Genomic DNA, 15,517 nt, shown 5'->3' with positions numbered 1-15,517 from the left:
AGAAAAATCAAACAATAAAGCTTTTATTAGACTTCCAAAATCAACATTATATGCCAATCTCAGAAATATCATATGGTTTTTGTGATTTCATCAATAAATGAGTATCCAGTCTTTGAAAAGTACTATTTAAAATAAAATATATAAAAAACTTGCCACTTTTACCATTTCACAGAAAACTTATAATTCTGCTGAGGCAAAGATACCAGTTTAGGTTCCTGGATGCCTCCATGATTTTATATAAATTATATAATTATTATAATCATGAGACCATTGAAACATGACCCAATTAAGAATATGTTGAGATCATCCATAGAAGCTCAGAAATACGTGTCGGTCACACTGTGGTTTCACTCTTCCATAAACCACTCTTCATTCCGACGGAGCTCTGGGATTGGTCAGTACCACTCATATCCTGCTCCAGCTCTATGACAGAGTTTTTGATGTTGCCATTTGGAGTGGCTGCCCCTGGCACTGTAGTGGTGACACTGTTCAAAGGGTAGGAGCAGCGCTTGGCTTCTCTCTCCACGGCAGCAGCCAGTTTTAAGTTGTCTCTACTGGCACAGCGCCTTTGAGCGCAGTGCATAGCTGCTCTGCTGGCCATGGAAGGCAGCAAGGGGAAAGGTTTGCGGCTGCCGCTGCTGCCGCCGTCGCTCCCCTCTGAGGGGCTCGTGACCATAACGTCTCCGGCTCGCTTGCCGTTGGTTTGTGGGCCGGCCTGGCTCTCTGAGAGGCTGTGGTGGACGCTGCCATTCTCGCTCGTCGCCTGTTTGTAAACACCGTGTAAAGAATTGAGGTTATCTAAACCAGTCGGTCCTAGTGCTCCCAGGCTCCCCCCGCCTCCAGCAGTCCTTAAAGCTTTGAGACGGTAGTGACCTCTACTCTCACTGCGATGATGATGATATTGGCTACTCCCTAGTTTAGTTCTGCTGCTGACCTTCCTCCTCTGGGAATGCACTAGAGCGGCAGAGTTGAGGGAGGGGAGAATGTTGTTTGTTGGCTTGGTGATGTTGTCAGTACTGGTGCTGGTGTTCGTGCCCATAGGGGCACGTGACGTGTTGTTTGGATTGTCTTGTGCCACTTGCAGTAAATTGGTGAGCTTGCATGGCCCGGGCCCCACACTGCTGATTCCACTTGGAGTGGAAGATGACCTGGCTGATGAGGAGTTATGAGAGTCATTGGGTGGATGGCAGTTGATGAAAAGTTGAGATCCCTGCTCAGAGGTTTGCCCTCCACTTCCAGTGGTGCAGGTGTGTGTGTACGTTGACATGGGTTGGGAGCGGCGATAGCCCGGGCAGCATGACAGCCAGGATGCCTGTACATCCAGACGCCGGAAGCAGTGGTGCACCACCAGAAACACTCCCAGGACTATGGCGGTCATCCCGTAGAGACAACTGAACAACAAGCTGGTATGTCCTGACAGCCACACCGCCATCGCTGCACAACACCACAATGCAACATAAAGAAAGTGGGTGGCTACTAGCACCAAGAACTGGGTCTTCAGAGTGTACTGGTCCTCTGGAGCCACAACAGGGTTTACAGGGCCCACGACAGAGTCTGTGGAGAGCAGACTGGAGCTTCCTTGTAAAGCAGGTCGACTCTCAGTCACAGGAGAGGGGAGCGAGGTTCCTGCACATTCTTTGGTCATGCGGTGCCTCAGGCGGAACACAGTGCACAAGAAATAAATCCAGGTCACCAACACCACTAGACCAGCAGGGACAAAGAAAGACCCCAGACTGGGGCGCCACACCAACCAGCAGCTGCAAAACCCAGGGAAGAAGTCAGCAGGGTCCATGCAAAAACAAAGACATCTTTGTGCTTTCAACATATCACTACATTTTTTCCATTCAATGCTAAACATAAAAAACAACATAACTGCTCCAAAAATATGAAGTACTCACTAAGGGCTGTTGTCGCCATAGTTACTGACATTGACAGCGGCGGTGATCCCACAAATGATGAGAGGAACTCCACCAGCTATCAAGTAGAACCTTGAATATCAGAGAAAAATATAAAACACAAGTTATCATTTTAGATGTGAAGAATACATCGAGTCACAGGTGACCTTTGGCTGCTATGCTGTTTTTAAACGCTGCCTTGTGATGTAATTTTCCTGTATGTGTTTTTATGTCTCTCTGGTTGTCTATAAGATGAATAGACTGGATAAATCCACTCTAATGTAGCTGAAATTCTCAAAAAAAAATTAAATTACATTTATGAAGCATATAAAATATAATAATTACAAAAGTCGGGTTATTTAGTCATATATATATATATATATATATATATATATATATATATATATATATATATATATATATATATATATATATTAGTCATTCCTCATAGCAGTTATTGGGAAAATACTGAAATATGTTCCAAGGTCCTTCTAAATTATATGTATTTAATCCAGCTAGAGTTGTTAATTGGTAAATGAAGCATTTGCGTTGCATTACTGTTTATTCATTTTTAGTGACCTTACAGTCTTTATATAATATGTTGTATAATTAGCTTGGCATTAGCATGAGCTGAGTAGCTCCACTGTGAGCAAAGGGATTTATAATGTGCTTCAAAAACGTACTTGTACCAGCTGAAGACCTGAGCGAGGAGAGTGCCTTAAAGCAGTGATTCACAATGGATTTAATCATTCACATCTTGAAATGTTGCTAGCATCACATAGCTCAATGCTAGTGGGATACCGTTAGCATGACAACTCACAAGCATCACATAACATGATACTAATGGGTTAACATTAGCATGAGGTGTGCGATATGCCACTGTCAGCAACAGGATTTATAATGTACTTAAAGAAACACAGAGTTATACATTTGCTTTGAAAAATCTTACTGCACATCTTCAGGTAATTATACACGTTGCCTGAAAAAAATGACCCTCTATTTGTAGCGTTTGAATTTTTTGCTGGACAGGCTATTATATAAAAGATGTACAGATTCGGGGCTTAGAGAATGATGGTATAGATTGTGTTCTTTCAGTCTTGGTGAAACAATCACTGTGCTTGAGAATTTATTGCCTGTTCCCATGTGGCTGAGCCGTCATAAACGGGTGGCTAACAGGGCAGTACTCAGTGTATGATCACAGCTTTGGGCTCACAAGGGAATAGGGGGATAGGAAAAATTGAGAGAGACACTAAACCCCATGAATCAGATTTATGACACTCCTACTTTTGCACAGCTGGTACGTTCCTCCCTTTCCCTTCTCTGAGGTCATCTGGGTTTATTGCGGAAAATCTCTATTATGTCTGTCCAAGACTTCCGAATAACAGAGGGACTTTAGTTGTTGGATACAATGATGATCTTTGACGGTGTACAATTTGGGTGGCCGTGCACAAGAACACCCTCTTCTTCTTTTTAAACGCAATGCTCAATGGCACCAAACAGTCTGATGGTGGAAGGCGTGGGTGATGGTGAAGCGGCTGACCGGAGCATAGGTCGCTGAGTTGGTGGAGCAGGAGACTCTCCGTCCGGCTGATGAGGAATTCTCCAAACCGCCTCTTTGTAGATGACCCTGGCGCTGACTCCGATCCACAGCAGCGTGGACAGCGAGGAGTAGTGCAGAGCGATTCCCACCTGTGGCACAGTACCTTGGAATTAAACACTGAGCACAAAGATGAACGGCCAAATGAGACGGCGTAAAATAAGGCCTTACCGCTTGACAAACCACCGGGTAGCTGGTCAAGCTTATTCCACCCGTATAGATGGCTGTTGTCATGGCAATGTGGAAGCAGGTGTTCAAGATTGTGTGCCAGCTTTTTCTTGATATGTGAATGGAGCTGTAGTGGAAAACAGTGAAATAAAGGCGAGATGAAGCAAAATTTTAAACTACAATTGAAAAATCTGATAATGAACACGTATCAGCTTCAAATCAGCTGGCTCAAGCTTCAGGTTAAGCTTGAGCAGTTCATTTATTGGCTCAAAGGTGCCGTCTGTCAGATTAAAGAGCTTTATTAGTAACATCATGAATATTTGTCCAATGATGTCCTCGGGATTACTAGCATCTCCTGCTAACCATCTGAGCTAACCAGCACGAGTCATAGAGTCAATGGACAATGTGTAGAAAAAAAGATTACAGTGAAACACTTGTATTTACCAGTTAAGTGCTCAATTCTTCATACATTACATCAACTCAACAACGCTGCAAGTATTTGAAGAGTTGTTTGCAAAAGTAAGTATAGTGTTTTACAGTAATACTTTCTTCCCCTATTGCAAATGATTCCACTTTGCTGAGCTGCTGGATTTGCACCAATTGCGTGGCCAGTAGGTGAATACATTGAATTCAAACTTGGAAATGAAATTGCAAGGCTTAGAGTAAAACAAACCTCCTGCTTGCATTTCCAAAACTTGTGCTAAAACAGTTATTCAATGAAACATTTTAATAACTGAGTTATTTAATTTCTTTGTGAACAGAAAATGCTGCAGTAAATGTGGCTGATTGTACAACGTGAGGACTGGCTGCGTTTATGTGACTGTCAATGGAAAATTTGGGGTATTATACAATAGACCAAGCAAACTGAAGGCGTCAGTTTGTAAATTTTTACTTTTTCTGAACAGTTTAATTGCATCCAGTACAGGCCTCGAGACCCACCAAACAGGTGCTTATGTTAAGCGGATGAGAGTTTGCTGCCCCAGCAAAGACTGCCAATTTACAGCTAGGTGTGTTGGGTCAAGATGAAATGTCTTCTCCAAAGACACAGACAGCCTGAAGCACACACCTGGAATCAAACCCCGATTATAGACTGTATGGAGAAACCCTGCATGAAGTCACCCATAGGTTTTGTATAGAGACCCGAAAGAACCTTTTTGAAGTCCAAAAATTGCTGCTGTGGGTGTTGCCTTGTTGACAATGTTTACTCTGCCTACATTACAGCACACCCATGAATAGGTAAAGAGGTGGAGCCTGGGCGAGACCCTCAATGACCTGGATGGGACAAAAGAAGCCCAAACACTTGACTGTCTTAAGCCCCGATCACACGGCAATCGCTGAATGAAGGCGAAAAAGTCACAAAGCCACAAAAGAAAAAGTGAAAAAAATGAACCGATGTTCTGTCCAGATGAGGTGCGTCGTCGAGGTGAGGTTCCTCGCGTAACTGCACGTATGCATTGAAAAAATTACTTGACAAAGTTCGCTTATTTTGATGGGCAAGTAAATGTATAAATTGTTCATCCGAACGTAGTAATGTATAAAATCTACTCACTATAAAACGATAAGTATTTTTAACCTGGAGTTATCTTATTTCGACAGGCAAAATATACATATACATACATTTATGCTCCTAACATAAAATACAGAAAATGTTTTACTTACTAGGCTATAAATACACTGAATACAATTAATAAAAAAAAAACTTTGATGGAAAAAAACCCCCCAAAAAAACAAAATCCGCATGCGCAGTTGCACGTCGAGCCAGTTACATCATCTCCACATGTGCAGTTGTGCGACGCACCTCATCTCGACGGGACCCCGGCACTTCTCCCATCACCGAAAAGCCTGCGAGTGCAGAGCGCATAAAAGAATGAAACAAAAGCAAAACTAACAAAAGAAAAACGAAGCGAACGCCGACCTTGACGCTTTGCAGCTGTGGGATCTGGTTGTAAACATGTGCGCGCACATGCACATTGCAAACAGAGACGGCTGCAACGTGTGTAAATAATTAAGTAGTTGATCAACTGTTCTTGCTGCTATTGTTTCTGTATGAAAACATTGCTTTTCATCCCACACATGGACGGGTCACGTTCAGGTCGTCAGATCTTTAGTTATTGATCCGTTCAGATATCGTCAATGTTCGTGCAAGACGTAGGACTTGGGAAGTTGGACGACAATCAAATGGAATGCTGACGGTACGGGAACTACGCAAACGATGAGGAACCGTCAAGACAGAAAGCAAAACAAAATTGAAGTTGTCGTCATGATTCATCCACATTTTTCAACAGTTTGAAAATTCTGAAGTGCCAGCTACAGGAATGAAACTGGACAACGGTTAAAAATTGTCTCCAAAAGTCAATGTAAGTCCAGATTTCTTGTTTCGTTTTTGCTTTGGTGTCCTTCATTAGTGCCATGTGACGCTTAAAGAGTTACTGAAAAAGCTAAGCCAACTAGCTGACCTTAATTCGGGTGTTTATTAAATCAGATATTTTTTTGGAATGTGTGACATCAGTGTGGGCATTAAAATTATGAGCCACTTATTTCCTCCGTCACTGTGGATTAACTGGACTTAATGTCATGAAGCTACCGATAACTGCTAAAAATGCTGATGTTGTTAGCATCCAAAATTAAATAAGATGAAAATTTTGTTCAGGGAAATACCGGAGCACAAACATCTTTGATGATCAGTGAGGACAATTAACCACACAACAAGCCAAATTATTACAAATATTTGTAATAAAATGCCCAGAAATGACAGACATGCTCCTCCACAACAGCCACAACTCATGCCCTCGGCGCATTTGGCTCTATGAGTCTGAGTTCAGCTCACAGCGGCAATACACTAGCTGTTACTCAACGTGACCACACTCCTAATTATGCATAACTTTTAAGTTTAAAATGTCTTAAGCTAAGGAGCTATAAAAAAGTTGGACTTTTTAACATGGGAGTTTATGGGAACCTGCTCCCCTTTGCAGCCAGTCAAGGAACTGCAGCTTTTTCTTCTTCCTGTTATACTTCATTTTGGAAAACCCAAGGTTACTGCTTGACAAGCTCCAATCCCACAGACCCACCTGCTTTAATTGTCTGATCAAAAATAGCTTGAAAATGAATCATTAGCTCACAGCAAGGGTAATTTTTAACATGTGTAATACCTGTGGTGTAGAATGTGTGTGATGATAATAGTGAAGAGACAAAGGAGCAGCACTGCAGTACACGTGTAGACCACAGGGTGGAGTACTCTGACAGAGATGGGTGTTGAGGTGGGGAAGTCAGGCACCTCCTGTTAAAGCGAGAGAAAAAAATATAAACTAAATTGTCACTCAGGAGGGACAATCCCGTGTCCCTGTCTCATTCAATAATCACACTACCTGCAGCACGGCATAGTTGCTCAGCAGCGAGCAGCGCATTGTGGAGATGCTGCTGTCACTGTGGACCAGCTGACAGCCTTCCTGGCTCCATCCTCCTTGCCTCTCCTGCGCCTTCAGGCTCCACTGGGCTGCCACAGCATCAGTACCAGGGGACAGGTGGCGCAGAGAGACCCATATGGCATCCGAGTGGTTCCACATGTTGCAGCCGTCTGTGACAAAGAAGACAGAAGTTACGAACTGCAAATCTGTATAATTGGTAGCCATAAATCCAGCATTAAACAGAACCCCAAAATCAGAAAAAGTGGGAATGATATGGAAAATAGAAATAAAAATAAAACAACTGCAAAGTTGACCACACAAAAAGTGAAATATCTGGAGTTCATACAGTGTGCAATAGAACAGACATCAAAGTAAATGCTGGGATCAGTTTTTACCTGAGGCCATCAAAATATGGCCATCAGGTATTGTGAAGGTTTATGTCTGTCCATCTGTCCATCTGTCTGTGTTCAGCATAAGTCCAGTCCTATTACTGCCAGAGTCTTCAAATTCACATGGAACATTCTTGGGACACAGACTTTGGACAAGTTCAAAGATGGCTAACCTTGACCTATTTTAAGAGGTCAAAAGGTCACATTTTCTTTCCAATTTTTATGCTATGAATCATACATTGCTTTGGGGGGGGGGGGGGGGGGGGATGACAGCCAATCAGGGCAGAGAGGCATCGTGACGTTTCTCTCTGGTTGCTAATTCAACATGGCGGAATCCGCTCCGAAACCACTGCGTTTCTATGTAAATATAACATGTTTCTCACATATTATCTAAAAGCTAGTGAGAAATAAACACTTCTAAAACTGAAAACACTGTTTTAGTAAACTGATACCTCTGGGGCGATTTACAACACATCTCGTGGACGTCAGCATGCATGCACATCACATGTGTTCAATGGTAACTTCTGCTTTTTTCAAAAGCTCATGTATGCGCACACACACGCCCTCCTGCAGACGCCATTAAAAGTTAAATGCTCATACGGCCAAGGGTATTTTAGCATTGTGTTTATATATATATATATATATATATATATATATATATATATATATATATATAGTTGTTTTTTTATTTATTTTCATTTTCCGTGTCTTCCCCAGATTTGGGGTTGTATACTGGTTTGCTTTTTCCTGCATTTCCCAGAATGACATCATTATTTCCTCACCTAGGCCTACAAAGATGACAGGAGTGTTGACGCTACGCCGGCGGGAGGGTTCCCCTGCACTGTTCGAGTTCCCGGTCACGGGGAAAAAGCTTCCTGTTCTGTAGGCTACAAACTGCAGCTTACAGTTTGCAGGAGCATCAGGAGGAAACAGGGAGGCTGGGAGAGTCACAGAGGCCAGAGCTACTGTATTCTGAAGGTAAAAAAAAAGCACACACACAAAAGATTTCATGACAGAATTTACCGGTGCACTTTGGTGATTCTGGGTGCAGGTACAAGTGGAGGTGGCTCACCTTCATGGAAAAATTGTTTAGGGACATGTTGTGGGAGCCAGTGCTGCAGCGGAAACAGAGCTGCTGCTCAGGGATGGACTCCATTCCCACTTCCACTCCCACACTAGCTGTTAAGGACTCACGGCGCTGATACGCAGTACAAGTTAAGCCGGTAAAGTGAGAGGGTCGAATTAGGTGGGCCTCCATCACTATGTTCCGGGACACCTGTAGAAGTGGATTGAAATACAGCTGATACAATAACTTCTCTCATGATGCATACAAAAATCCAATTTAGTCCTCCATGCAGAAAACAAAACTGTAAATTAGATATACATTTCTACAAATCTCTGTTATTGTCAAAGTAAAATCTGAGGACCAGCTGTCTGTTGGACTACACCTCCCAGGTCATGAAGTCTGAGCACAGATTTAGGGTGTTCTGAATGGACAGTGTCATTAGAATTAAGCACAACCAAATGCATATTCACCCTACTGCCAAAATAATATGTCCATCAACAGGTGCATCTTCATCCAGTAACTTCCACAGTTGGCATCTTTCTTCAGTGGCATCTCTATTACCACAGACTTAATATCCATGAAGATGTTCAAACTACAGCTGTCATATAGATGTTGTTTTGTCAAAGTTGAAGTCACTGGGGTTTAACTCTGTATAGATGCTAAGTTGCAATTGTGCTTCTAGTCTGGCTTTACTAATTCTGCATGTCACTTTCATTCTATCAGGCAGTTCCTCATTTTGTATTGGGATGATGAATAGAAAGGTGCAGGTCTTATAGGGCCTTTACGGCCCTGTGTGGCTATGAGACTTGGACCTAGCTTTATGAAGTAGTACTAATGGAAATAGAATGAGACTAAGGCTTAATACTCAAACTTGAGTCAAAAACTAAAAATGGTGGTGTGCTATGGGGATAGACTATGCAAGTTAAACCCAACTAGCTGTAGTTCAGAGGTTTAACATTTAGAACATCCTTTTGAGGTAGCTTAGGCCTGTTAGTCCTGGTCTAAGGCCAAGACGGCAGCAATTATTGTGATTCAAGTCATAGACAGGAGGTGATGCTTATGTTAAGAGAGGGTTTTCCAGGGTCACCAGAGTTTTTGGCTGATGTTGCATGAAAAAAAATGTTTGAATCATATAAAAGAATGTACCATATTAAAGGATATTTTGTGGAATATATTTGTTGAAAATAGCAACAAGATGCATCTAGCATTACACCTGCTATTTCCTGTTCCATCTCCAAAATTGCCACGCAATATTCTAGTGGGTGAAAATAGGGAAATTGTGATTAAAACTTCACCTCATAGTGTGAAGTGTTCCTTAACTCTCTAAGTACCACAAAGAAAAATCTACTAGTATTTAGTTTTAACACTAACATTTTAACAAGACAAGAAAATTCTGGCTATTTGTATCACAACTAGTTTGTTCACAACTTAAGTGTAGGACTTTCCGTCATCAAAGACTCTGTTCGTAAGTTTTAAAACAACTCATAACACAGCAATTTTGTTTTTTTTTTAGTCTGAAGAAACACTGAGTCTCACACTGTAGCTTAGCGTAAAACCTTCTAGTAACACCACAAAAGCCAATCCTCTCAGATAAGAACTGGACGTGATTGCTACAAAGTTTCTTCGGAGGCTGCTTACTGCTTGCATTGTAGGGAAACATCAGTGTAGACTATGTATATGGCACACTTCTCTGAGTAATGTCCAGCATACATTGTTTGGACCCCAGCAAAAAGAAAAAGGCCACGGTGACGCCCATGTATCACCTGGCTGCAGCAGATAGATGGCTGCTCTTGGGAAGTCAGAATGCACCCTTTGTCTGCCTTGGTGGATGCCTACAAGGACTCAGGTTGGTTCAGTAGCGTGGTGAATACACTGATGTGTGCCACCAGAACATGCCTCCCTAGACCTGATCTCATATCAATGTTGTCACCTAATTCAACATCAGACAATAGTGATCCTCTCACTCTGAGCCACAGCTTATGGTATGATTTCATGAGACAAATAAACCCAGTTTGACATGGTGTACCATGGAGAAGTCTTGAGCATGACTGTGTAGCTGAGGCCAGGCTAGTGTCTCCAACGAATAGACTATGGAGCTGCAGGCTCTCTTCTCTCTCTGTGCAAGTCCCAGGATCTGGTCGTCTACTTGCATCAGGTTACTGCCCATCTGCACCAACACCTCCGACAGCTAGTAGAAATGATAGTTGGAGAGTATTTGTAACATGGGGGAGAGAAAAATTAGAGAAACATACATGCATTTTATTGTTATCACCTCTCGTAGGTGTCCAACGTATTCCATGAACTTCTCCATCATTTGCGCCATGTATAACACATCCACAGAGTCAGTGAAGCCTGCAGCCTCCAGTGTGTATGTCCGCACCTGATGCGCCACCGTGACAGCATTAGATGCATTGATGGGCCTCTGAAATGTAAAAAGAAATGAGGGTATGATCCCGAATCCATCATGTGTGAACTGAACAAGAATCACCTTGGTGGTAGCACTGACCAGGATAAATGTATGCAGGACTCGGGTGATGCCATTCGTGTAGTGACAGTTGGAGTAGTTTCCTTCCTTCCACTTTCCGGTGCGGTCACAGTAACGAGAGGCTTTTTTCTGCTCCATACCGCCCTCCACTGGGAGGGAAGGATATCGCAGCTGCAGGCAGTACTGGTGGGAGGTGATGCCCGCCAGAGTTCTAGGCCACCTGGGGATTAAAAGCAGAGAAATATGAGGTACCTAAATTGGTCCTGTGCATCTGTCTGGGTGTGTGCCCACCAAGCTTGGGGAGGAAAGGTTTTACATGTAGTGGAATTATGGCCTGAAGTAGTGTGTTTCTGCCATTTGTGTGTGAAATACAACAGTGTGAATGTGTCCATCATTGCTCTTCAACCTAATTTTATCTTTGTATTACATATTCTTCCTGGAGGCTCATAGATAGATTGGCAAGACTTGGTGCATAGCATGCTCTCAATGCTATACCTTTCTGTTGTCAGAATACCATGTCTTGAAAGAGGAAAATATTGTTTTTAAGTGTCCATTTTATGAGTCTTAATATAAAGTCAGTTGGTGGCTTTCAAACAGCATGCCTTCTTTGTGGTCTGTGTACAAGACGTTCACATCTATAGTGGCCAAAAAATGGAACTTGATCTTATATTCATATAGTTTAATGAGGACATGTATACTATCGTGAATAAAGTATGGTGATGTAAAGACAAAAGGTTTGCTGAGAAAATCATTATATTTAGAGAGATTCTTGCAGGTGATCAAAAAGATGCATGGCTTGATTGCAGATCGCAAGGGTTTTTTAAGCATTCATTTATTTTAGTGTGTTACATGCAATTACTGCAACATAATACTGCAAACGGAAAATCTGACCATCTGTGTACAGCCCTTTCCCTGCTTGAATCATCATTTAGGTTCTTGTTGCATGGACAGGTAGCACCATGATTCAAAATTAAAAGCATACATATGCATAGGTGACACAGTTAGTGGTTTAGTGGATAGTACTGTCACCTCACAGAAACAAGGTCCTAGTATCGCTTCCCACCTGGTCCTTTCTGTGTGGAGTTTGCATGTTCTTCATGTTTTTGTGTGGGTTCCCTCCAGGTGCTCCCACTTCCAGACATGCACGTTTCGTTAGTTAGAAGCTTTAAACTGACCGTAGGTGTGAGTGTGTTTGCCTTTCAATATGTGGCCCTGGTGACCTGTCCACCTTTTGCCCATTGACTGCTAAGATAGGCTCCAGCACCCTGTTTAGCGTGCCGCTCCCGTTGGAGCGACAACACACAGAATGTGCCTCTTCCCAGACAGATCTCTTTTAGTGCAACTTCTTGTTCTGACTTTAACCTGAAGTTAACACCCAAGTCTTTCATTGCCAACTGTAAATGGTAATCAAAACATTCCAATCGGATCTTTCTGAACTCTTCCATCAAACTCCATCGTGTCAGTGTTTACAATGTGCTTGAGCAATAACAGGTGACATTGCTCAGAAACTTTAAGTTCCTTAAATATTTATTATGGCCACTCTTAAAACTTCAGTTCTCTTTATACTTTTATTACTGGTAAATTTTAGAATTGATTGAGATTAGATTTTCTCATTATCACACAGGAATATATCACAATTATCTGGGAACTACTTTTTGCCCGCGGGTGTGTACTAACACAGAATACCCAGAAACTGGATAGTTGTTCGGTCAACATGAGAGAGTCCACCTTTAGCTTGCCATAAGCTAAGCTAGTGGCGCTCATGAAAGTGTGAGGCTCCAGCTCTCCTGTGACCCTTAATTGTCACAAGTGGCAATAAAATGAATGAATGGCACATCTTTAGACAGATGCTATTTGTACTCTGGTGCAACATATAGCTTGGAAAACAAGGTACACTTCTGAACTGCTTGGAACACTACTGAGAATTCATTACATTGACACATTCCTAACATCTTACCTGATCAAATAAAGAAGTGAATAACAGTGTAAGTACTGTGTGATTGATTAAAATCACCTGTAAATTTATTGATCAAATACAAAGTTATTTGCAACAAAAGCAGAGACAGATCCCTGTTCAGCTCACTGGAGCTCACGAGAAAGTTCATTTGAAATTATTCAGACAGTGTGCCGATGTGTCTCCTTTGTTTTCTCTTTAACGTCGTGTGCAACTGTAATGTACCTGAACTCTCCTCGGTTGTTGATAACTTTATCCTCTGGGCAGAAGGAGGCGCTGTTTTCCAACACCAATATTTCAACGCTGAGTGACGTATTGCCCCGCCCAGTGGACACCACACACTCCCACTCCCCGCTGGCCTCCACATGGATGTTGGCTAGAATGAGCTCACTGGAAAAGGAAGTTAGAGCTGTTAACGTCACACAATCTCAAAACTGTGACACATTTAAAGCTTTGAAATATGAACTAAAAGAGACATCACAGCACAGTGTGGGGAAAGAGAGTGTGCAGTGCTCCTTACTGCACCTGGTGATGAACGTGCAGTCATGCAGCACGCTCTTCTCCAGCTGGATCCCCATGTCTGGGTCAGAGGTGACCAGCTGACCATTGTGGCGCCAGTGCAAAGTGGTGATTTGGTCTATCAGGGCAGCGGTGCAGTGGAAGGGAAGCCGATCACCTTCAAACACCACCTGACGCTGGGACGGCAGCAGAGACAGGGTGTGCGGCTCCAGAGGGCCGTCTGAGCGACACAGAGGGGAAAATGGCAAGTATGTGACACTCAGGCTCATATCTGCTGCTCTCTCATTGCTCAAACTCAGCTGAATGTTGCCACCGATGATGTCATTTGTGTGCTGTTTCAAAGCAGATTGGATGCAGACTGCGTCGATTCATAAAGGCAGCTGGGATTAGTTGCCAACACAGCTCACTGATGCTTTGGTAATATATCATTACTAAGATGTGGGGAATTAATTTCCTGCAACCTTTTTTGGTCTGTTCATCCATGGCAACAATAAGATCTTAAGTGCGGCACTTAGGATTTGTCAACCACAAGACAATGTTTTCCTAAAGAAAGCATTGAGCTACGGTACTCATATGTTCTCACCACAGGTCAGCTGGCTTTCACGGAGTCCACGCAGGGGCTTTCCCCTCAGGGTCCTAGGATAGGCACACAGTGTCTCATCACCCACCCTGGTGGAACTGCTGCGGATGAAGCCTGGAACCCACTGCAACCCACAGTCACATGACAGGTAGTCTGAATTGAAGTTCCTGGTGGGAGAAGGTTGGACATACACTTTCACTCCGATGGGACATTATTCTAACTTTACATCATGCATTAAGCCCCGTGTGATTTCCAGATGCCCCAGGTGAAAGATTAGCATGTTTAGTCTTGGTTCTAAAAACAGTGGTCTCACATCCCACTATGTGACAGGTTCAAAAACAACCAGTGTCACACACTCTTGTGACCAAAGACAACCCAGGAAACATGTCAGACGATGTTTCAAGTTCTATGACCTACGTCTAGAAATGCAGTTTGGAATGATGCAATCATGCCTGTTTTTGTACCCCCAGAAATGTGTAGATCTGTCCTTTCATTTAAATAAAAATAAAAAGTGTGCACAGAGTGTGTTTTTAAACATTTAATTAAAGCAGATAGAATCCAACCTGTGTCCACAGCTTTTTTTCCCCCCGCTGACAGAAAATTGCAATCCATTCTGTTGTCATAAATGAGCTTATTGTCTCTATTATGACAGATTTTGTGTGACATATCAGCAAATGCAACCCCAATTTCAATGAAGTTGGGACATTTGTAAAATGTAAATAAAAACAGAATACAATGATTTGCAAATCCTCTTCAACCTATATTCAATTGAATACACCACAAAGACAAGATTATTTAATGTTCAAACTGATAAACTTTATTGTTTTTGTGCAAATATTTGCTCATTTTGAAATAGATGCCTGCAACACATTTCAAATAAGCTGGGACAGTGGTATGTTTTCCACTGTGTTACATCACCTTTCCTTCTAACAACACTCAGTAAGTGTTTGGGAACTGAGGACACTAATTGTTGAAGCTTTGTAGGTGGAATTCTTTCCCATTCTTGCTTGATGTATGACTTAAGTTGTTCAACAGTCCGGGGTCTCCGTTGTTGTATTTTGTGCGTCATAATGCGCCACACATTTTGTGTGGGTGACAGGTTTGGACTGCAGGCAGGCCAGTCTAGTACCCGCACTCTTTTACTACAAAGCCACGCTGTTGTAACACGTGCAGAATGTGGCTTGGCATTGTCTTGCTGAAATAAGCAGGGACGTCCTTGAAAAAGATGTTGCTTGGATGGCAGCATGTATTGCTTCAAAACCTGGATGTACCTTTCAGCATTGTTGGTGCCATCACATATGTGTAAGTTGCCCATGCCATGGGCACTAACACACCCCCATACCATCACAGATGCTGGCTTTTGAACTTTACGCTGGTAACAATCTGGATGGTCTTTTTCCTCTTTTGTCTGGAGGACATGACGTCCATGATTTCCAAAAACAATTTGAAATGTGGACTCA

The 15,517-nt window shown here is 42.6% G+C and overlaps 1 protein-coding gene across 4 annotated transcripts in view; it reads right to left on the bottom strand.

Annotated features, from left to right (window-relative positions):
• adgra2 (adhesion G protein-coupled receptor A2) overlaps positions 1–15,517 on the bottom strand; it is a 180,856-nt gene that overhangs the window by 254 nt on the left and 165,085 nt on the right. Inside the window, exons 6-19 of one of the 4 annotated variants that reach the window (XM_034169935.1) lie at positions 14,061–14,224; positions 13,484–13,697; positions 13,184–13,348; positions 11,008–11,224; positions 10,792–10,941; positions 10,546–10,707; positions 8,526–8,729; positions 8,236–8,425; positions 7,026–7,234; positions 6,810–6,937; positions 3,664–3,787; positions 3,436–3,584; positions 1,899–1,988; positions 1–1,757 (exon numbers count right to left, since the gene is read on the bottom strand). The exon at positions 1–1,757 is cut by the window's left edge and continues 254 nt beyond it. In XM_034169935.1, the coding sequence (XP_034025826.1) occupies positions 335–1,757; positions 1,899–1,988; positions 3,436–3,584; positions 3,664–3,787; positions 6,810–6,937; positions 7,026–7,234; positions 8,236–8,425; positions 8,526–8,729; positions 10,546–10,707; positions 10,792–10,941; positions 11,008–11,224; positions 13,184–13,348; positions 13,484–13,697; positions 14,061–14,224 (3,589 nt within the window). In that variant the 3' untranslated portion in view covers positions 1–334. Of the gene's footprint in view, positions 1,758–1,898; positions 1,992–3,435; positions 3,585–3,663; positions 3,788–6,809; positions 6,938–7,025; positions 7,235–8,235; positions 8,426–8,525; positions 8,730–10,545; positions 10,708–10,791; positions 10,942–11,007; positions 11,225–13,183; positions 13,349–13,483; positions 13,698–14,060; positions 14,225–15,517 lie in introns of all 4 variants that reach the window. The other 3 variants (XM_034169934.1, XM_034169937.1, XM_034169936.1) reach the window with 3 other exon arrangements.

This window comes from Thalassophryne amazonica, chromosome 5 (assembly GCF_902500255.1).
Source record: "Thalassophryne amazonica chromosome 5, fThaAma1.1, whole genome shotgun sequence".
Lineage (NCBI taxonomy): Eukaryota > Metazoa > Chordata > Actinopteri > Batrachoidiformes > Batrachoididae > Thalassophryne > Thalassophryne amazonica.
This window is presented reverse-complemented; position numbering and strand designations above follow the sequence as displayed.